Here is a 24,736-nt window from a genome sequence, read left to right as displayed (position 1 = left end):
AGGGAAAAGAGGATATGAAATAGAGAAAAATAAAGAGCAATGAGAATATGGGATTACCTCCAAATCCAGCAACTTGCGGGTTTTGTGGCCATCTCTGTACCAGCTGCAACATATTCCAGCATAGCCTGTTAGAGTCATAAAGTTCTACAGCAGAGAAATGGGCCTTCAACCAACCATGTCCATGCCTACCTTTTTGCTCATCTACTCTAATCCCATTTTCTTCATTCAGTCTGCATCCTTCTATGCCTTGCCTATTTAAGTGCCTGTCGAAATGTCTCTCAGACATAGTGATTATATCGGATTTCACCACCTCCTCTATGGTTCCACCACCTCCTCTAGCAGCAAGTTCCAGATATCAACTACTTTGTGTAAAAAAAACAGCTTTCCCTTTGAATCCCCTTTAGAACTCATTCTTCTCACCTTAATGGTTAACTTTCTCACCTTCTCACCTTAACAACTCCATCTTCTCATCTTAAACTTATGCCCTCTTATTTTTGATACCCCTACCATAGGAAAAAGATTTTGGCTATCTACCAGATCTATGCCTCTTATAATTTTATATACCATTATCTCAACCTCCTTCACTTCAAGGAAAACAGGTCCAGCCTATCCAATCTCTCCCCATAACTGAAGATTTCCAATCCTGGCAACATCTTTGTGGATTTCCTCTGCACTGTCTCCAGTGCAACCACATCCTTCCAAATTTGTTGAAACCAGAACTGCACAACCAAGTCATTAGTATACGTCACAAGCACAAGAGTTCCTGCAAAAATCCCTGCACGACACCACTGGTCACAGACTTCTAATCAGAAAAGCATCCATCCCCCACTACCCTCTGCCTCCCATCACTAAGCCAATTCTGGATCCAGTTTGCCAGCTTGCCTTGGATCCAGTGTGTAAAGTTCCTTCCCTGAATCTCTCTGACTCTCTACCCTTCCTTTCACTTTTAAGATGCTGTTCAAAACTAACCTCTTTGACCACACCTTTAGTTATCTGCCCTTATACCTTCTTATGTGACTCAGCCTCAGTTTTTGTTTGATAACAATACTGAGATATGCCTTTGGATCCTCTGCCATATTACTGTTGCTGTACAATTGGAAGATGTTGTTTAAATAACATGCTATTTGTAATTATTTTGGTTTCTCAATGGATTAAATGTGATTTCAGTTTTGATCATTGGACGAACTACGGCCCGTGTTCTAACCAAGCAACGCTTCTCAAACAGTAGCCTCAAGCCTTGCAGAGCTTATTTATGGGTTAAAGCTTGGTGGAGGGTAGCTGGTTAATGGCCCCTTTAATGCTCATCTGTCTTGCGTTATAAGGGGTTATATGTCAATTAAGTCTGAATTTATTAGGGTGTTTACACTTTTCCCACCAATTGCTTATGTTTCTTCAATTTGTTTTTAGTATCTCTCTTTGATGAAGACTGGGACTAATTAAGGTTAAGTGATGCTGTGTTGGTGGTATTGTTATAATGTGATTTAGTCAAATATTAGGTAACTGTTAATTAGAGTAAATGCATGGAATTAATTAGCTTCATTCTCTTCTGCTTTGCATTCATAGATGGCCTTAAGCACCATTCTTTCTCATAGTAAAGCCTTCTCAAAAACAAGTTGGATTTTTCCAATTAAGAAAAGAAATGACTGCTCTTAATTCAAAACATTCTCGAGCTGTGTCTACTGTTGCTTTCATTCAGTCCATATGGCAAAATTGAATGGGTCAGTGAAATAAGCTAATCTTAAGTTTGTGAGCATGCCAGATGACCAGTTATCCAAGCCAACAGGTACGTTTTATAGAAAGTCCAATCACACATCTGGAGGCTGTGATCTGTTAATTAAGAATGAGCCCTGCAGGAAAATAAGTAACATAATGTCCCAATTCTTGTATTTACTATTGCTCGAACTCACGCACTTCTGAAACCCAAACTTTGAACAACTGTACTTTTGGGAGTGCTTTGATGTGCCAAGTTGCTCCTGTCATGAAGCCACCCCTGGACAGCTACGTGGACATGTTTTTCTTTTCATCATTTGGAAATATTCATTTGACCGAAGAAATAGGGCTTCTTCTCCTAGATGACAATGTTGCCTTTTCCCAGGTCTTTCTGATGTACCCAGTGGGCCTTTGAATCCTTGCATGTCATCGGATGAATTTAAGGTGCAATTCAATCAACATGAAGGCATAAGAATAGAAGAATATGATGATACAATTAGACAAAGATGTGTGGGAGAATATGCATAGAGATCAGCGGAGACTTGTTGACTTGTACCTGTGCTGTATATTCTACAAGGTCCAGTAGTCATCACGTGATATTCATTGGCCCAAACTACCATAGCTTTTCAAGACTCAGAATTTTAACATCTTGTGATATTTGAGCTGATGTCTGTTCCAAGATTTCTGCAAGCTGGCCAATAGCCTGAGGATGCTTGCAGTTTGCAGCTCTCAGGGTCCATTTCATGGCTTTTCTTTGCTGAATCTTTCCATCTCAATAACTGTTTTGTTGAAACTGAGGCATGCTTTACAGAGAAAAGTGTTGATATGGAGATGAATGTCATCAGTTGAGGAATTCAGGCCCAACTGCTTTCCAGCTCCACATCCAGTTGGACAAGAAAGATGTCACTTTCAGGACTGTGCTTGAATGATTAGTAAAAGCCAGCGCCTTTCATATGACATGGCAAGCTTCACGTTTGGATATCCAGTCTGCCAATCCAGTCATTAGCCTCTTGAGATGCCAAGTGGACAGGGGAGGTGCCTCCTGCAGCAGGCTCCATGATTTGGGGTTCATGGCTGTAGTTGCACGATGGCTTATAGAGCATCTTCCATTTGTGGAGCAGGTGGCCATGACATCTAGGACCTGACCATATTCTGTTGAGAGCTGGCCCCTGTTTATAAGCTCTTTTAAAGCAGGAACTTCTGTTGTAGGTTCAATGGTATTTGCTCCACATGTTAGATGTGTCTGACAGTTCCTTTCATCTGGATAGTGAGTATGTGTTATGGCACAGATGTTGGCTTCTGTTTTCTGGAACAGCTGGCATGATTTTTGTCCTAGTTTGCTAAATTATAGTTAATGGGGAGGTTGGTGTTGCCTGTAATTTTTTTCCATCTCATGGAGAGCATTGGAATCTCAATGGTGGAGTGATCTTTAGGGTCTGGTGACATGGTGACATTTCATGCACAGTTCTGTGTACGGTGGTCTTTAGTGAATTGTGGTGTCATGATGGCTCCATGATGTTTCTGCAAGCCTAAATAACATCATCCAGGTGCATTTCAGGAGAGACCCAAATGAGCCACTGTATAGTCAGAACTGTTGACTTTTGGTTACGATATTGAACTGAAGCACCAAAGACCCCATGGAACCATATGAAGAAGTGAAAGTGATTCTTCTTGCACCGTGCCAACATCTTGTTCTCAATTACTATCATCAAAGTTGTGTTGATTTTTGTATGAGCTTTCTGGGTGCAACTTGGATATAAGTTATTCCAGAGAACGATGGTCTCTGAACTTTCTATTGGTGTGAGGGGCAGGATGCCGACTCCTGTTTCTTCTACTTTGTGTTATTCTTTGTTTAATGTAAAGTGGATTGAGACTTGGCTTGGATACATGTTACAGATAACATTCAAATAATGTTTTTTCAGGGGAACCAAGCCTCTGCTACATGTATGATGGAGATGGGGTCTGCGAGGAATTTGAGAAAAATAGTAGTATTCGTGACTGTGGCTTTGCCACACCTAAAGGCTTCACTGACCAATGGCCAGCAAGAGCCTTGGCCTCCCACCAGGATGAGAGAAAGTGTCCAGTTCAAGTGATCACAGGACAACCCGACGTGACAAAGGTAGGCAAAAAGAAGTTGAACAACTGATTTCCCCAAATGGGCATGATAAGCATATCAACAGATTCATCCAACCGCAGAGCTGGTAGGTTATGGAATGGAGTATTACATATCCCATTAAAATGATAAATAACATTTACTGAAGACAATAGAGGATTTATTTTAAACATTCCCCTTTGATGCTATGCAGTATATCACCAGCCATAGAATATGGTTAGTCTTGCATCCTATCCATTTTTCCATTTCAGATCCTACTTCATCAGTGAAAAGTTCGGAACCTCCCTTGTGTTTACACTTTCCTTGTGTTCTGTTCAACTTGAAACATTAATTCATTTTTTCCCTCCATTTGTAATACCTGACCTGCTGACTATTTCCAGCATTTTCTGCTTTTATTTCCCGCTAAGTGATTTCATTTATCTGATATTCCTGATTTAATATATATAAAGGTCACATTCTTGTGTGCTGCTTCCATTCTGTCATCCATTTAAGTATAAAGCCTTTGGTCCCGAGTAAATGAATGTGACTATTATCTTGGCAGTTTAGAATAAGAGGCTAAGATATATTGAAGGGAGAGATTCAGAAGACCAAATGAAAATGTATTTGACTAAGGCTTGTGGGTGATTAACCTCTGAGAGAACATTATGGATGCCCGCTGTCTTAGCAGGATCCTTCAATATGTGCATGCTTCTTTTGAGGTACAGTCAAGTTTCAGGGTCAATAAAATTTGGGTTGGAATTGCGGTCTCTGTCTAGTTTCCTCACTTCCCTTCGGTCCAGTGAATAAAGAAGAGTCCATTTGGAAATAGCCCATTTGCACAATCTGTGTCCTATTGGAACAAAGAAAGCACAAGTTAAAGTTTCTCCTTTAATGGTCTAATTTTGGAGTTTTCCAAACTTGTGTATATACGATAGATTAGCTTCCTCAATCGTATCCTATTAATCTATTCAGACTCATAACCCTAGCTCCTCCACATAAAACCCATGTTATATTTCATCAAATGAGTTGAAGTAATGTGTCTGTTATTGCCCTTTAGCAAATGTCTGTGATGCGGAAACATTATTGCAACAGCAATTCAGAACGCTCAAGCAGTGTACCATGTTCTTATAAATCATTTGCACTTCTTTTTATTCTATTTATACACTGTATGTGCTCAAAAACATTCAAGCAAGCTTTTCTTCAGGGAGCCGAGCCTCTTTTATGTATATTATGGAGATGGAGCCTGCTGAAATTTCAGAAAAGTAGAGGAACTTGTTATACCAGTGAATTTCACTGATCAGTGGGCAAGATGTGCATACTTGTATATGTTTTATTCTAATGTTTTATTCCAGTCAGGATGAACCAGTTCATTTCTTATTCATTCATGATGAAGAGGTTTCCTGATGGTGTTTTACTTCTGAGGTGGAGGAGCAAAAAACCGATTCAGAAATGGCTGTGGCATTTATTCCCCATCTGTGCTTGTATTTTTATGAGGCAAAGCAATTGCCATACTTCTAACGACCATTTGGCTTGGTGGCTATCGACTATGAAGTCCTCAGTGATTATAATTAGAAAACACAAGCAAACATATGGGATTGGGAACTGGACCTAGTGGTTCTAAAACTGGCCTTGGATCAGCGAAATTATCACGGGATGGGGTGTGGGAGGGACAGAGCAGAAAAATGGACAACAGTTTATTTTGTTTTCTACTTGGTTCTTCTTTACATCAAAATCAAAACTTGGCCACTTTGCACTATCATGCAATGTGAATTTCCCTGCCTGGATAGTTGCTCACTTATGTTGTATTGACCTCATTTGTAATAGTTGAACACTCTCTGACTCTCCAGGTTTGTCAGACAGAACTTCTGGATGAGACTGCCGGGCTGTCCCAGTATGCCTGGTTTCCATGTACTGCTCCCTTCTACACTGCTAATACCCAAGACTTCAACAAACCTTATTCATACCACAGCTCGGATGATGAAAACAACATCTGGCTGAAGGTAATGTCTTGCATTCTTCATGATGGGTGCCTCTTCATAGATGAGTGTTACGTGTACTCAGTGATTTTTTTTGAGGAAATGTGGAACCCTACCCTCCTTTTAGTTATTCACTTATAACAGCATTCCACATCACCAGTTTGTTATCTATTTCTTATATAATCAAAAGCTCTTCAATATAATTTTCATTGTATTTCTAAACATGTTGCTATAGTTCAGGCATCTCTGAGCTCACCCCAGTTATTTCTGTTGAGTACACTGTAGTGTAGTGTGTATTGAACAGTACAATTAGTTCTCCCAATAGAATGCCTTGTGCTGGGCGGAACATTGATCTTCCTACACTATACAGCTCTTCCCATTCCATATCCTGGACCGTACAATATATTAGATCCATGTGATTTTGCCATTCAGTGAAGCCCACACAATATGTTGAACAGCCAAAGTTTCCACTGTTATAATAGGAAAATATATTGAACCAATCTGAGTTCTCCATGTAGTGTATCCTGCAATTGTATCCTTGTACTCATTGCAATGTGTCCCTCTCTGAGCAATATTAAATCAATACAAGCTGTTCTTTACACTCCACTGTTCATGTGTTGACCAGCATGAACTATTCTGCAATCAATCCTACACTGGACGATACACTGAACAAGCAATCTTTCCTACTATTAATAATGTACTCAACCAATATAATTTTTGGGAGAAAGGGTCCAGGGAGCTTCAACCAAAAAACTTGGCCAGTGCAGTATAACCTGGATAAAGTAAAGTCAGTCACTTTGGCAGTAAATGAAACAGAAAAATGAAACCATGTTATTTTAATAGATTGGGAAGTGTTATGTATAAAGAGACTTGGTTTCCTTATATGTTAGTCACTGAACCCAAACATGTTGGTGCTGTAGCAGTTGAGAAGGCAAATGGTAATGTTTTTTTTTACATAGCAAGAGGACTTGAGTACAGGAGCAAAGAAGTCCTGTTCCAATTATTCAAGGCCTTGGTGAGATCCAACCTGGGATACTATGTGAAATTTTAATCTCCAGGAAACGATGTTCATGCCATAGAAGGAATGCAGCAAAGGTTCACTAGACTGATTCCTTGGATGGTGGTAAGAGGAGAAATTGGGTAAAGTAGCTTTGTGTTCTCTAAAGTTCAGAAGAATGAGAAGAGATTTAATTGAAACTTTAAAAATTGACAGAACTAAACAGACTGGATACAAGGTGGTGTGTCTTCAATGAGGGTATGCAGTCTTAGGATGCAGCATAAGACATTTAAGACTGAGATTAGGAGCCTGTGGAATTCATTACCACAGAGAGTTGTAGAGCACTGAATGTAACTTTTTAGACACAAAAGACATCAAAGGGTATGAAGAGAGGGAAGGAATATGGTATTGAGATAGAGGATGAGCTCTAATAATATTGAATTGTGGAAAAGACTCAAACGGACAAATGGCTTTCTCCTGGTTCTATTTACTTTGTTTCTATGCTTGATGTTTTATGAACTTAAATTTATTGGTGTAGAATCATATTGAGTCCTGTTTAAAGACTATCTCAGAATATTTATTGTTCTGCCTCAGATACAGTAGATTTCCATCACGTATATATGTTTAAATTTTACACTTTCACAGGTTTCCTTGTTATTTTCTTAAATGGTTGAAAAACACTGTTGGTATTTCAAATGGTATTCTCTCCATATTTCTTTTTAAAACTTAGGTCTTTTTTGATCATCCCGGTGTGGCCAGATCAATTCTGATTTACTTATCCGCAGATGGTACAACATTGTTTGATCAACAGCGTAAATCGATTAAAGTCCAGCTCACTGACACCAATGGACACAACCACAGTCTGGGTATGTATCCACTAGCCAGCCATTTTACACTTGTTATTGCCTTGGATTTTGTCGTTACTCTAATCATCAATTCTTCTTTCTACTTCCTAAAGTTACAAACACTTGTGCCTTCAAGCCAAAATAAAAATGTGGGAGTAACAAGACAGAAGAGACAGGCTTACACAAGTTCAAGGAAAAGTGGAGATTCAACAGACTGGAAGAGCTATAAAAATAAGGTTACATTTGGATCTAAAAAATATTATAGGAAGATCAAATGGGGAACATGGAAAGAAAACCTTGTAAATGAAATCAAAGCTAGCAATAGAAGTTTACATAAATATGTTATGAGAAGGAGAATGGCTCAGGGGACTATGAATACATTAAAGGCAGGTGAATGTGAGGGTATTAGATAATAGCTGAATTCTGTATCCATTTTGATCGTAGAGGGAGAAGGCAAATGGCATTGACTTAAGAAATGTTCCAAATATGCCGAGGCATGGAACTTAACTCGATTTGATAGATAACAAAGACAATACTGGAGAAAGTAATGTGAAAAGTCTCCAGAATCTGAAGAATTCCATCCCAGACTATTATGATAAATAGGTAAAGAGGTAGTGATAATTATTTTTAGAAAAACTTCCCAAATCTGGATATTTATATTTTAAGAAAAATACAGATCCAACTCTGTTATTTAGGGAGCGGAGAGCAAAATGAGGAAACATTAGTTTAACATTAACAATTGGAAAGCTACTGGAATTAATCACAGTAACCTCTCCCAAGCCAACATCTCCACTGCTGAGGCCCTTGTAATTTTCACTTGGCTCTATTGGGCAGACCATGTCTTTTGCATACTATGCACCAGACTCCCAAAACAAGCACTACTCTGAGTTCTGTCATGGAAGGAGGTTACCAGGTGGACAGAGGAAAAATATTCAAGGATGTGCTCAAGTCTTCCTTAAAGAAATACAACGTCCTCACTGACTTTGCGGAATTCCTGTCCCCATAACCACTCAATGTGGAGAAGAAACATTTGGGATGTTATTGAGAACCTCAAGACCATGCATTGTGAGCACACAGAACCCTGTGCGAGTGGCAGAAGCAGTACACCACCTCACAAGCTACCTATCTGCCTGCCCAGTCAGCGATTGCCTGCCTATCTGTGGAAGAGTCTGCTATTCCCACATTGTCCTCATTAGGAATTCACGAAACCAGAGAAGAAGCAAGTCATCCTCGATCTCGAGGGAAGAAAGAAAAAGAAGAAAGAAAGGAAGAAATCGTCTGTGTGATTGAAACTTGAACAAGAATACCTTGATGAAAGTGTCAGTCTGCATGTGCAAAGGAAAAGGTGTGCAGAAAAACCATGAAGGTCTCCTGCATGGTGGATGTTATCTTAGTACTTGATGAGGTTCTGATAGAAGACTATTTGAAAAAAATAAAGGCATATAGAATTGGAGTTAATCTTCTAGCACTCTTTGTAATGCAAGAAATGGGGAGAGGGAAAAGGGGGCACCTCATCTGATTGACACGGAGGGACAAGTGGCATCCCCCATGGGATCCACACTATGTTTATCACAATGTATGGCAATGACATGGGTGAAGGAATGATAGAAGTTTGCTGATGAAACTAAGCCAGGAGATAATGTAAATTATGTGGATTGGAGAAATGATAGAAGGGCTTTTAATATGAGTGGGAATTGTGAGATCATCCATTTTGAGTTCAGAAAGACAAGTCTATCTATTTAAAGACAAGAGATGGGGGCAGGATAACTGAATCATTCTATAGAATAATACTCTGGTTTCAGTTTTTGCATTAGTCACAAGTTTGAATCTCATCAGTGTTTCTAATCTTGGAATAAGATGAAAGAAAAAGACACATTTGTAGCAATTCAGTTGCACAACCAAGTTTTCTCTTGATTGGGCTCTTCCTGACACGAGTCACCTCTGCAAGCCTGACACGATTTTCTTTATTATCTCCTTAAAATCCCCCTTTACCTGACCATTACTTCTTTTTCAATTCAATTTCTCCCATCGACCAGATGTTTGTTCCTCCTTACCCTGCCCCTCTACTTACTTTGAAACTGTATCTTTTAAACCTGTTAGCTTTATTTTTTTCAGGTTCTATTGAAAAGTTTGCCTGGTCAAATGCAGGAAATCCGAGATTTAACGATGGGCTTGGAAGGCTGAATCAGTCAGTTTGCTCCATTGCTGGGGTCCACATGGAGTCCATTGATGGGGAACAGTCTATTGAGGTTTCCCAGCACGAGGTTGAACAATCACCTCTTGGATCCTGCATCAAAGAGTATTGCAGATACTTGCCCTGTCTACTTCAACAGCACCTCCCAAACACACACCATTTATTTCAAATTTTACCTCTTTAACTGTCTCTGAATTTAAGAAGCCGGAGATGTTTTGGTTGGATCCCTCCATAAACCTGGAGTCCTGTCCTCCTCTCAATATAAGTTCTTGGACTTGGGTGCTTCAGGGTGGCCCTCTGCATCTGGACCAATGGGAGACTGCAGGCAGCAATTCAGCATAGAGGGACTGGTCTCACAAAGATTTCTCTGCAGCTGTTGTGCCTGACCTGCTGAGTTTTTTCAGCGTTATCTGATCTCGTTTTAGCTTTCCCCCATCTGCAACATTTTGCTTCAGTTTAAATGTTATTTCTGGTTGGTTTAGTACCATGGCATCATCATTTAAATGCTGTTTTTGGGTGATATTGGATCAGGGCACTGTCAAGCACAATACAAATATTGTTGCTTGCACAGGATATAGAACCAAGCTGCCACTGTTCAGGTGTTGATTATGTAGGATATGATAGCATCATATCATCACTTAATTGCACTTTACAGAGAATTCCATGCCCTTGTTACTGCTCATTATCACTATGGTGCTGTATCATCTATAGTATATATCATCACCATGTGTCAGGTATCTGCTTATAAGTTGATGCAGTCCAATGATATCAGTGTTTTAAAGTAGCTTATAGATCATACTGTTCATGGTGTCACTGGATAGAAGCTCTGCTTTGTCCTACCAGTGAAATGTCCTGTATGCAGATTACAGTGTGGACAAGAAAAAGTTTCATGTCTGCATTTGCATGTTTTCAGACAAGAGGTATTTGTGTTTAAGTGGAATATGTAAATGATGCGGAACTGTGATATTATTGTTTAATTGCGTCTGCCCTAGGTACAGTTCTGTGTAATCATGATTTCAATCTCAATTAGGCAGATTAACATGGTGTAACGTTTAAATCATGCTCCTCAATCTTACAATTGTTTGCTATCAGTATTCATTTCTTTTTGTGAATGTAGTGCCATGATATTAATGTTGAAAGGTAGTTTATGGATGATATGGTATTGGTATGGGCTGTTGATGGAGTACCACTGTGATAAATGGTCCTTACCCAAAACACAGTTTATGGTGAATTGCAATCAGCGTTTAATTATTACAAATATATTGTACTCTATTGAGGAATGGGTGTTTAATTGTTCAGAGTACAAATGATTCAAAAGAAAATATTTCTATGAGATTAGTGACACTGTGCAATGTAGTCAAAGTGGAAATAAGTATTAGGAGGGGCATGTTGCCGTTGTTTAATTCTTGCAGAGAATTGGAATTAATTTGTAGTGTCAATTAGATAAAATATGCGCCATAGTATCAGCATTTAATTATGTGTGGCTGATGCAGTAATGTGGTATTAACGTTTAAATGCTGGGGCAGATCCTCCTCGACTTTGAATTGGTCCGTTGTCTACATCACGCTGTTTTCTCTGGGGCGCAGTCTTTCACAGGGACCCCAGCTCTCTGGACACAGGTGAGGCGCTGGGCAGCATTGGGCTGTTCCCAGTGCCACTGGCTGGCTGCACTGACAAGAACGGTATTAAAAGTGGTGGGACGCTGGCTGTCAAAGCTGCTCTTTAAATTGAATACAAGTGAATGTCTTTCAGATACACAAACATTACAATCACCCAGGGACCATGACAGATTATAAACAATGTTAACATTGAAATTATTGTTAAAAAATTTAAAGTTACAATTAAAATGATTAAGTTAACTTATCTAAATGGAATAAAAATCCTACCTTTCCCCCACTGATCGTGTGCCAGATTAAGCTGGTGGGGGTTCAGGGGGCAGACTTCCCGGTCAAAGAGTGGGAAATGCACAGGAGCTCACTCAGCTTCACTGGACTCTGGGTAGCACAGAGCTCCTAGGGCTGGCACTGTCCTGAATGGGAGGCCGTGTATTCCCGTAATCCATTGGCACATCCGCGAGGATCTCGGCAAAGATTTGCTCCATTGTTTATGGATGTTATCTCTTCTCTAGGAACAGAATATAGTTTTGGCATTTATATATTTATAGATGACAAGCAGTGATTCTCTTTAAGTGTTTTCTCAATATATGTGTGGCTTTTATTTCATACAGTCTCCTGCATTCAGTGAGTGTATTGCAGTTATAAGTGAAGTTGCAGTAAGAAATGTAAGGAGGTTAAAATGCAAAAACAAACACAATATTATAGAAGGGCGATACAGCCTGTTAATAGTTACGAGGATTCAAGTTAATCTGTCTCAAATAGCCTTGAGGTGACCTATGCTAAGAATGGTGTATTGGGTTGGAAATGGCCCGAGACGGCTCGCTGTCCAGTGGCATTGACCGCAGCCCTGTCCACTCGTATTCACTGGTCTGGATGTGGGGGGGCTAACTTGACTGACCCTCTACACCTGGGAAGCGAGCAGTTTGCGGCTCCTCAGCCAATACCCAGCCTCCTCTCAAAGATAGCATGAGTTTGCTTTAACTTTGAAATCGGAAACCATTCAAAGAGAATTATAAAAATGAATTAGTTTGAAGCACACAAGGAGCAGGAGTGGGCCACCAGGTCCTCAAGCCTATCCTGCTATTCAGTATAATCATGGCTGATCTAAGTTGGCCTCAGGTCCTCTTCTATGCCAGTTCCCCATAACCCTCATCATTCAAATATTTATCTTCGTCCACCTTAAATATATCTTCAGGATTCTAGAGATTCACTACCCTGTGAGAGAAGAAATCTCTACGCACCTCAGTTTTAAATAAACCTGTCCCTTATCTTGTAGCTTTGTCTCTTGTTTGCGACTCTCCTACTGGTGAAACATCTCATCATCTACCCTGTCAAGCTCCCTTGGGATTTGTATGTTTAAATAAGGTCACCACTCATTCTTCTCAACTCTATGGAATACAGACCTTTGGAGTTTAGAAGACACGTTCAAGGAAAGCACATTATAATATAACTCAGAAGTAAATAAAACATTAAAATAAAATGAAATGTGTAAAAACAATAAATAGCTTACTGTTTTCCTCTCATCTCCAGGCTGGGTACCTCCTTTGATATGAGTGATCCAGGGGGTTTGCCAGTATCATAATCAGCAAAGATGGAAGGTGTATGCAGAAATTTGGCTCTTACTGAGATTGCAAAGGAATTGCTGACTTCAGTCAACAAGATCCGCTCCATTATTTCTGTTTGCCTTGTGTACATTGAGTTACTTATTGCATTGTAGGAACTTGGACTGGTTTTTGTCTTTGTGTAAGTGGATTTCAGTACTACTTCAAAACAAGCAACCTTCTGACAACTCCTGCAAATTCCAAGTTAACCAGACAGTCAACCAATGGGTTCTATGCTTTGATCCTGTAAGGTAATTAAAATAGACCATTTGTGTTCTTACAAACTTTACTCAGGGACATCTCTACAAACTAGTAACAGTAACACTTATGGATCTACATCCTTATCCGATGAGAAGCCTGCAGGAAGTACTTCTTTCATTTATCCCTTATATGGAGCAGGAGGAAGCTCCCAATTGCTCATCTTTGTGTCCCAACATGTCCCCAATTCAAGTGTGAAGTATTGGCGATTTTCATATTTGGTTTGCTATTTATTGAATGTGCTAAGTATTATAATATCAATTACAGTAAAGGCAGACTCATCCATTTCACCAGTCTCTCAATCTGAGTGACCCTTTTCATTGTTTATGGTTATACCCTGAGGTGACTCAGTGATCCAATCCTAGGGACTCCAATTCTCATAGCAATTGTGGATGTATCCAGATGGGAGAGCTATCAATTTGGTGAGGTTTCTTTCCCTTTTTTTTCTACATTCACTCTTTGGCTTAGGGAACTAGGTGTCTCTAAAGCAGGTCAATCAGATGATGGCAGTGATGTCACTGGAATAGGTTAATGACCAGCTCTTCCTGTGATGTCCTCACGATGGGTCATGATGCCCATGCATTTCCCTTGAGGTGTTCTGCCAGTGTGTAGTGTTTCCTCTTGCCATCACCAGATCTCTGCCTATGGCTGAGCTATGGCTGAAATCAGACTTATTTGAGGAGTCAAGAATCACAGTGTGTCCAAGCTGTTGGAGTTGATACCAGAGGATTGTTCTCTCCATGTCGATGACATTATGTTTGGCAAGAAGACATGCCAATGAATTGGTTTTTCCACAAGATGTGAAGAATTTTCCAGAGGCATTTATGATGGTGCTCTTGATGGTGGTTTACATGACATCATCCAAGTTTTACATCCTGAAAGAACAGTAAAGATGAGAACCGTACTGTTCATCTGGATCTTGGTGCCATTCCATAGGTCGTCAGTGAAGACACATTGAGCAGCCTGTCAAGGACACAAAAGCACACCTTATCCTGTGCTGAACCCCATTATAGATGTTGGCTGGGAGATAGGGGAAGATGGCATCTGGGGTAGGGGAAGTGCTCAACTTCCTCTGGGACTGTCCTTCAGTGATGAATCACTAGGGTCATTTTCACTCCAGGCTTCCATGGTCTGTGTCCCTTGGTGCTCTGAAAGGGAAACACAATTTGCTGCCAAGGACGATTGGAAGCAGTTCTGAACCACAACTTAACTTTTCTATTCGTTGCTATTGAAACTGTTTTTAACATTGTGTGAGACATCTCTCAGAACCACCCTTGGCTCCACTACTCACCCCCCACCCCCAATTTTCAGTCCACCTAAAGGTGTGGTGTCAAGCTGGCCAAGAACATACAGTCTGCAAAACTAGACGTCAGACCGGCTAAAGTGTTCAGATCACAGCTAAGGAACTGGTGTAGAAGCTCCATGAACACATTCTCTGAATGTGGAACAATGAGAAGATTACAAGGGGCTCGAGAAATGCCAACTTTGCAGCTGTCTTTATGAAGGGAGGCAAGTGGGTCTGTGGAAATTATCAAACTATTACTCTGCTTTCCTCTGCAGGGAAGGTCCTCTCCATGCTCTTCTGACTGTCTCCTTTCTGTTTCCAAGAAGTGCTGTGGGAATGGTACAGATTTGGATCATCTTACTGGACAAGCAATGTGATGATAATTGTCAGACAGATTCAAGAAATTCATTTGGGACTGACACAAGTACGCCTCAATCGGGGATGCTCTAATGTGACTGTCCAGACTCGATGACTGCAGTGGAATTTGACTCCAGACTTGATATTAGAGAGTCTGAGAATTCCTCCCTGTAACCCATTTCACCCTGAATTTCTGCAGCATTATTCAACTTCAGCAGGATCAGGGATTGAGTTGCAATTTTGATAGGTAGTTCAAGAGTAAAGTAAAAACAATGGGGTTGTAGTGACTCACCGTCCGAGCAAGCGAACCGGCTCAGTGGTCGGGTCATGCGTCATCGGAGCGGCGAGGCCCAAGATGGCGTTGGGCCTTCGTCTTCCCCGAGCAACAGGGAGAACCCGCACGTGGGAAAAGTTTGATGACGTAGCGCATACGTCATTTCCGTTTTCGGTGGGCGGGAATTGTTCCTCTTAAAAGCCCCGCGTAAGGCGGGAAAATAAATCAGTTTTTGTCCCGCAGCCCATCGACTAATGTCTTGCTTTCACATCGCGGTAGCAGCCGCTACAGGGTTAACATTTAAGATGCACTTTTCATGTAGCAAGCCAAGTCCAACATCATCAGAGGACTGTGAGCCTCCACATTTATCCATGTCTTGTCTGTTTCAGTTTCCAGCTTTGAACATCATCATTATAATTGTGCTGATCCAGTGTCATATTAAAAGGTGTGACCCTGTTCTGCAAGATGTGACACCAACACATACAAAGTCAAAGTCAAGGTTATTGTCACATGCACAAGTACATGTATATAGAGGTATAATGAAAAACTTACTCGCAGCACCATCATAGGCATATAGCATCAGATAAGCAATGTTAACAAGAAAAAACTAAATTAAGCATAAATTATACACAATTTTTAAGGAATGAACAAAATTAGAACAAAATAAAACGGTCCATTTTAGTGCAAAATGATCAAAGTGTCACTATATGTAGTGATTAGGGTTGTGCTGGTTGGGTCAAGAACTAAATGATTGAAGGGAAGTAGCTGTTCTTGAACCTGGTGGTGTGGGACTCTGGACTTCTGTACCTTCTCTACCTCTGTATTATCCTTGATTAGGGAAGAACTAGATCAATCTGGCACTATCCAAGTTTCTCCATTCCCTGCCACTACTACTGGATAATTAACCAATTCCTTTTGTACGCCACCTGGTAGATGCGAATGCACGCCATTTTAAGATTACAACAAGAAGCAGCTACTCTTTCCTGTTGTTTATATTAAAGACATGTGGTTTTGCTTAAAATCAATTTAAGCATTTACCTAGTCCTGCTTTCTTAAATTGGTTACGGATTTTGTGAGACTGGCGATTATGATTGTCTCTTGCCAACCCCCTTAGGTATGGCAAAGAGGTAGTAATTTTGAACAAAGGAAGATTTACTCCTGTCTAAAACAGACTAATCCAGTGGATTTAGGCTAAGAGGAAGCAACAGATCTATAGATTCTGCCTTATACACTTTGAAATTCAACTATTGTGTGAAAGGCACAACAACGTCTTTCTGCTTTGCATGGGAGAATAAAATTGGAGATGTTTGACAATGCAATATTTCTGATAGCATCAGACTATACAGTTGCTCATCAGTTATAAAAGAAGGGATACAATTGTTCTTCCAGCCCTTGTACAGTAAAATGGGAAGGGACCATCTTATTTTGGGCTTCATATATCTTGCCCTGCAAGGGAAGAGTGGTTCCCTTACTTCTTGGGCAAGCTCAAGCTGATCTCGATGGCGCATGCAACTGTTTGAAAATTCCCTTGGATTTTGACCACCCCGAAACTCTGTTGTTTTCTCTTGGACAGCATTCATTAGATCAGTCCTGCCGAAGGCAATGTCATAATGCTCAAAATTACTTCTTGTTTGTTAAAACCTTCGGGGGTTGGCTGGAGACAATCACAGATGCTGGGCTCAGACAGGCCATATCCAATTTAAGAAATTAGTACGACATAAATGTTTAAGTTGATTTTAATCAAGACCATACGACTTAAATTTAAACTGTATAAAAGAATCGCTGTTTCTTGCTATAAGCTAATTAAAACAAATGCCTTGAAATGTTTGAATTGATCTTTTTACTATTAGACCATAGTAATTTTAAAGTTGTTTCTAAATGCTGCTTCTTACCTCCTTATTGAAAAATTGTGCAAAATCCGTGCTCTTCACGGCTTACTAAATTAGCGCCAAATAGTATAGGACTTGGAGGGGAAATTGCATGTGGTGGTGTTCCCATTCTACTGCTGCCCTTCTTATTTTACTTATTATGGAACAGAACATAACTGGGGAATTTTTCACATTGGTGAGTTGATGCCAATTACTGTCCTGCTCGAGAGACAGCTTGTTTGGGAAGCTATCTGATCCCATTACCTTTTCTGTATCTAGTGCTCTCAGCCATTTCAAGGTATCACCTGGAGTGAATCAATTTCGTCTGGAGACTGGCTTCTGTGATGGTGGGGATCCCAGAAGGAAGATAAGATGGTCTGTCTAATTGGCAGTTCCACTTGAATATGGTTGCAAATACTTCACTCTTTTTAGCACTCACGTGATGAGTCCCACTATCATTGAGGCTAGTGATGTACTTGGAGCCTCCTCCTTGATGTGGGAAGGTTACAGAGCTTGGCTTTGATCCATGGGTTGGGCAATTGTTTAGTTTTGTCCATTGCATGCTCTTTTTGCTGGTTAGTATGCATGTAGTTCTGTGTTGCAGCTTAATGAGGTTGGCACTGCACTTTTAGATACAACCAGTACAGTTCCTGGTATGCCTTTCTGTGTTTCACATTGACTGTGGTTGATCTGGCTTGATAGTTATAGCAGAGTGAGCACTGTGCCGGACAATGTGATTGTGTATATTCCCGCTGCTGCAGATGGTCCACAGCACTTGAATTGATGCTCGGTTTGAGTTGTTCTGAGCCTGTCATATTGTATCACAATACAACATGATGGTGAATGTCCTCGCTGTGAAGATGGGATATTGACTTCACAAGGACTGTGTGGTGGTCATTTTATCACTGCTATTATAGATAACTACAGCTGCTACAGGTGAATTAGAGAGGGTGAGGTCAAGTAGGTTTGCCTCTCATTAATTCATTGACCTAGTCTGACATCTGTGTCCTTCAGGACTTGGCCAGTGGTTCGGCCTTCTGAAGCTCAATCATATCAGTCACGAACTTGTCTTTTTTGACTCTGAGAGGTACCTCCAACCACATACAGGTTTTTTCACCAAAACTATTGGTTCCATGTCTATAGCATTATCTAACTCTGATCCTACCTCATCTCATCCGGTGCTGAAACCTTAATCCATCCCTTTGTTCCCTCTCATTTTAACTACTCAGGTGCTTTCCTGCACAGCCTCCCACATGCTGACCCCCATAAACTTGAACTCACCTAAAATTTCACTCTCAGTACCTTGAATCGAACAGAACTGGGCTCACCTATCAGTCCTGCTCTCTCTCTACATTGGCATTCAATCCAACAATATCTCAGCTTTAAAATTTTTAATCTAATTTTCAGTCTTCTCCGTCGCCTTGACAATTCCTCACTCTCCAAACTCCTGCTGGTACAGTATAGTGATCTCCATGTTCTCACAGTATTGGTCTCTTGATCATACAGAATATAATTACTTCCCCCATGTCGACTTCTGCTGCATTGGACCTGAGCTCTTGAATTCCTGCTCGTAACCTCTCTGGCTCTCTAGCTCTTTCTCCTCCTTTCAGAACCCTCTCTAATCCTCCTCACTTTAGTGGCCTCGCTGCCAAGTTTATTTTTCTTATGGTTTGATAATAACAGCTTTGGTTCCTCCTCAGAGTCTCTCACCTGCTGACTGCTTCCATTTCTTTCTTAAACTGCTACTGGTCACATTTTCCATTCCCACTCCTCCAGCCACCGCCACTTATAAAAACCCATCACATTTTTGAACTCCTCAGCCAAACCTGCTCTTACTACTCTGCTCAAGGGTGAATAATCCCAGATTCTTCAGCCTCGATACTTGAATGAAGCCAGCAACAGACTGCAAATACACTACCGGCCAGCTTCTGGATACAGTCAAGTAGCTATAGAAGGGTGAATTACTTTTTGATGCATGCAGTGTAGTCTTGGCTACCTGCTCATCATTTAGACAGTGAAAATTTGTTGAAGTAGTTCACTCTGTGCATTAAAATAGACCCTGACTTCCTCTCTCTTAATCTGTTATGCCACAAGAAAATGTGGTTAAAAGTGGAATGGTGGAAAGTCCTTCCACCTTCAGGCATGGAGACTATTTATATAACATGTGTGGCACATTGAGGAGAAATAATTTATGCTGTCATTTGGCTTGTTGCTAGGACTACTTTGGATTTCAAAGTGTTGCATGAATGTTTCATCGCTAAATTTATACGTACTTTAACTGGCAACAGAAGGGCTGCAAAAGTTTAAGTTTAAAAGTGAGTTCCAGCTCCCTGAAGACTCACTTGGCAAGTGGACTGGCTGGTGTGCAACTGTGTCATGCCGACCAGGAAAGTCCTAAGTTCAACTCCTGGCTGTTCCTGACTTGATGACGGTGTTACAGGGAAATAAATAAAATGCACTTGTATGGAAATTTGCACATCCCCAATGCCTTCCAGCCAACGAGCTACTTTGGAAATGTATCCACTGTTATTATACAGAGGAGCATCACAGCTAGTTTGCTCACAGCAAGGTGCCAGGTGTAGCAAAGAAATAAATATCCAGGTTCTGGGTTAAGAGTTGAATGTGACATTGGGAGAATGTTCCTGCTTATTGAATAATTCTGTGGTTTCATTTTCATTGTTTGGGTGGTGAAATGGGACCTGGATTTAACACTTCATTGGAAAGGCATTACCAGAGTACAGAGGGTTTTTATTTCATATATTCACATGATGTGGAAGTTGCAGTCAATGCCAGCATTTGATGACCATTGCTAATTGCTTCTCAAGTGAGGAGCCAGTGGTGTGTCATCACCTAGTTTATATATGTTCAAGCCACTTGAGCCTGTGACTTTCTGATTCGCAAGCAAGAATTTTACCTCTGAGCCAAGCCGAACAGAGAGCTCAGTTGGATTAACCCTCCTGATAAGGAAAAGGGAATATAATCAGCCAGGATTTTTGCTGCTCACCACTGTTGTTGGAGCTGATGCCTGCATGGAACTTGGCCACAGATAAGATCAGTCTATTTGTAATGTCTCGGCTTAATATTAGCACATGACATTACCCCAAGAGCAATCCACCCTTGAGCGAGGTATTGGATAGGATCCACTGTTTCTGGCACTTCACATCAGCATGATATAGCTCTTTGGTTTGAACAGAGCAGAAAATTGGAGGAAGGTTCTTTTTTTAAATAAAGTTCATTCCTAAAATGTTATGCACTTAAGTGGTGGATTCTGCTCATCAGTTCTCACCTGCAATGCTAAGTATACATCATGTATGATATTTGCTCCCAGACAGCTGCTCATGAAAACAGAAAGGGCGACGAAGAAATGTCAACAATTCTGTTATTGTCACTATGAAAAATGTTTAGGATTTATGGATCAGGTTAGAGTGGTACACATTTCTCTCATTGTATAGGGGTCAATTGGGCATCACCTTATGTGATGTCCGACTATGATTCCCTTTTCTACCATAGTTGTTGAAGCCTCAACTCCAAGTACAGACGTGTGCAATCCATTCAGCTTTGTCTAATTGCATAATATTTTAACTGTATTAGTTATGGGTAGATGGGTATCAATCTGCTTTCTGCAGACTTTCAGAGCTGTCTTTGCCATCCTGCTGTATGGATGTGTGAGAATGAGAAGGATGAATTTTACATATACTTTCCATTGTCTGGACGGAGAAATGTAGTGGTTCTTTATGACCTCATGTCCACCTCATCACTCTCATTCAACAGTTCTTTAAAAGTTAGAGATCTTTTAGCCTCTTTCCCATTGTCAATGAAGGTGATACTGTATTAGAGAAGCTTTAAGAACATTACTGTAGACCTGGTTCCATGTTTGATGGATCTGTGCACTGAAGAATGATATTTCCTTACAGAGTTACCAGGACAATATTTAAAGCTCATTTGAAAGTAGACACACAAATAGAAAACGTAGGAATACCAGCAAATAATTTACAGTCCCTGTGTGGAACTGGGAAATGGAAGCTTGAGCAGAGAACATGGGTTCTATTTTATTGCATACCCCAACAATAATTAAACACCAAATTAGATAACAGACCTTGCAGTAGGAAACACTTAACCATCGATCAGTTAATAATTTATAACTTGAAATGTACACTTATTTTTGTGTTAAGTTAAAATTACCATGTTTTTCTTTCTTTCATCAAAGATGAAGAGGGTAAATAGGAGCTGCTTGTTTCTTCCAGTCAGGTGTCTTCTCCTTTAACGTACTTATCTTGTTTGATTTCAGGTACTTATGAGTTGAGTTGCAAGAGGAATCCGTTAACCATAAATGTGACTCGCAACCTTGGCCTCAATTTCTATAAGACGGCATCGGTTCTGCTGAACGTGTCCTCACCACTTGTAGCTATTTCTGGGGTGGCTCTGCGTACCTACAATCATTTCGATTTTGCCATTACATCCAACTGTGCAGAGCGAGAGGGATGCAAGGACCACAAACAAAGGTACCAGGTTCATACTTTCAGGTGTGAGGCTTAAGCCCTTATTTAATGCAGGACAGGATGATGACTTGTTAGTCAACATAGCACTTGGGTCACCTTATGTCAGCATCTAGAATTTCTGGGTCAACCACAGCAGTGATTAGATGCAAGATAAATCATCTTCTGTGGCCCAGCTGCAGTAAAGTTCCCTCTAGATATGTAGTAACATCCCTATTTTAAAAGCAGTCAGTGAGTATTTTTCTGCAGTGTTTACACCTTCTATGAACTGGATTGAGTCTGTCCAAAGTCATTTGATACTTGAACTTTAGATAGAAGAGATATCCCACCAACCCAGGTTGGATGTACCTTGATCTAATGAAGAAAGGGCAAAGCCTAATGCATTACACCACCCAGAACTGCAAACTTTTTTTAAAGGGGTGACATAAAGCTTATTAGTACATCCTTTTCTTCAGCTGATATCTTCAAGAAACACAGTATATCATAAAATAAATTTCTTTTGAATCTGATAATGCAGAATCCAGTTTGTTGTCAGACTTGGTGTAGAAACAAACACATGGTTTGCGTTCACTTATGGGATCCCAAATACCCCCACTTTCCACAGAGATCGCTCTCTCCATAACTCCTTTGTCCACTCGTCCCTCCCCACTGATTACCCTCCTGGCACTTATCCTTGCAACTGCACTAAGTTCTACACCTGTCCCTACACCCTACACCTCCTCCCTCACCACCATTCAGGTCCCTGTATTGCATCTGGTGCTCCCGGTGCAGCCTCCTCTACATTGGTGAGACCTGACGCAGATTGGGTGATGGCTTCGTCGAGTACCTTTGCTCCACAAAAGCAAGGATCTCCCAGTGGCCAGCCATTTCGATTCCACATCCCGTTCCCATACTGACAAGTCTATCCACAGCCTCCTGTACTGCCATGTTGAGGTCAGATGCAGGTTGGAGGAACAACACCTCATATTCCACCTTGGTAGTCTCCAACCTGATGGCCTCAACATCGATTTCTCTAATTTCCGGTAACCCCTCCCCTCTTCTACCCCCTTTTTTCTCCCTCCTTCCCCCCTCCTTTGTCTTCCATCATTCCTGCAGCCCCCATCCCCTTCTTTTTCCCCTTCCCTTGCCGTCATGACCTGCCCATGTATTCCCTACCTCCTTCCCTTTATTCCATGGTCCACTGCCCTCTCCTACTGGATTCCTCCTCCTTCAGCCCTTTGCCTCTTCTACCTATCACCTTTCAGCTTCTTGCATCTCCCTCCTCCCCCACCCACTTACTCCCCCCCCCCCCCTCACCTGGACTCACCTCTCACCTGCCTGCATGTACTCCTCCCCCGACCTTCTTATTTTGGCTTCTGCCCTCTTCCTTTCCGGTCCTGGTGAAGGGTCTCGACCTGAAATGTTGACTGTTTATTTCCCTCCATAGATGCTGCCTGACCTGTTGAGTTCCTCCAGCACTTTTTATGTGTGTTCCAGCAAATCAAACCTCCTTTTGTCTCTAGTGACATTGTCCTCATTTATGAACTGAGCCTGATTGAAACAATTCATCCTGTTACCTCCCAGCTTGTATTTCAGATCAATGAACAATCCACTGGAGGAACTCAGCGGGTCGAGAAGCATCTCCGAAACGTCAACTGAAACATCGATTCCTTTCCTCCCACGGATGCTGCTCGACTCGCTGAGTTCCACCAGTGGACTGTTGGCTGTTCCGGATTCCAGCATGTGTTTTTGATCAACTCGTTACACCCCATCTCTTGTTTGTAGCTGTGCTTCATGTTCCTGTGATCAAGACCAGTGTGAAACTTTATCAGTACCTCAGGCAACTGTGAACTGCGCTGTGGACAGCAGTGAGCAAATGGAATGTCATGTGGCCTGTGCAAAAGGATTATCATTGAAATCTGTGTGCGGCAAGCATTTTAGCCCTCTACAGGTAAGTGGTATATACCTTTGTCAAATGAATCCATGTTATGTTGAGGGATGGGGTAAGGCAGTATGAGCAAAAAAACTGGGGTGCATTGCTGTTTTGAGCAATAGAACCTTAAGCAACATTAGAAGAATGGACCCAGCACTATTTAACACTACAACCTCTGGAAGTCATTGGTAAATGACTTTTCATTCTTTCGATTGCCCCTCAGTAACTCCTGTCCACCGCCCCCCACCAAGCCCCACCCCCACCCCCAAAAGCTGACATTCCAAACCTTTGACACTTTAAACTTCTCCCATTAAAAGTTTGTGGGTTCAAGTCCCACTCTGAAAATTTTAGCCTGACACTTCAGTGAAATACAGAGGGAAATCGATAGTGCCGGAGGTATCATTGTATGAGGCATTAAGTTGATTCCTGCATTGGCTTTGAAATATTTTGAGATTTCCTGAACCCATGAAAAGTGCTATATAATTGTAAATGGAACAAAAGGACCCATACAGGGAGGCTTGCACATTGTGCTCTGAACTGCATAGGTCAATGCTACATATCATACTTATTCCTCACTAAGTCCATAACTCAGGCTTTAGCAAAGAGACACGACACTCGTTAGCAACACACAAAGGAATAGTGTACTGGTGAATGGGTATTTTTCTGACTGGAAATCTGCAACATATGGTATACTGCAGGATTAGTACTCAAACCTTTGTTGTTTGTAATGGACAACAATGACTTAGATGAGAATGTAGGTGGTCTGATCAAGTTTGCAGATGACACAAAAACTGGTGGTGTTGTGGATAGTGAAGAAGGTTTAAGGATACAGTCAGACATAGATCAGCTGAAAAGTTGGGTGGATTGATGGCAGATGGAATTTCATCCAGCCAAGTGTAGGGTAGTGCACTTTGGGAGGTCAAATACTATTGGAATAAGTGGCAGAGACCTTAGGAACATTGCACAGAAAGATCTTGGGATGCAAGTCCAAAGCTATCTGAAAGTGGTGACACAGGTAGAAGGGGCAGAGAAAAAGGAATTTGGTGTGCTTACCTTCATAGGCCAAGGCAATGAGTATAAGAAATGAGACATTGTGTTGCAGTTATAGTAAGTATTGGTTAGAATGCACAAAGAGTATTGTATACAGTTCTGGTCACTACACTACAGAAAGGATGTGGTAGCAATACAGAGCATGCAGAAGAAATTCACCAGAATGTTGACTGGAATGGAGAGCTATAGTTATATGGAGAGATTG

At 41.0% G+C, this 24,736-nt stretch overlaps 1 protein-coding gene across 1 annotated transcript in view; it reads left to right on the top strand.

The window, feature by feature from the left end:
• LOC127567956 (pappalysin-2-like) overlaps positions 1-24,736 on the top strand; it is a 290,468-nt gene that overhangs the window by 165,167 nt on the left and 100,565 nt on the right. The window contains 5 exon segments of the mRNA XM_052011199.1: positions 3,633-3,829; positions 5,650-5,802; positions 7,506-7,641; positions 21,362-21,575; positions 23,334-23,499. Coding sequence (XP_051867159.1) covers positions 3,633-3,829; positions 5,650-5,802; positions 7,506-7,641; positions 21,362-21,575; positions 23,334-23,499 — 866 coding nt within the window.

Source organism: Pristis pectinata, chromosome 3, assembly GCF_009764475.1.
Source record: "Pristis pectinata isolate sPriPec2 chromosome 3, sPriPec2.1.pri, whole genome shotgun sequence".
Lineage (NCBI taxonomy): Eukaryota > Metazoa > Chordata > Chondrichthyes > Rhinopristiformes > Pristidae > Pristis > Pristis pectinata.
This window is presented reverse-complemented; position numbering and strand designations above follow the sequence as displayed.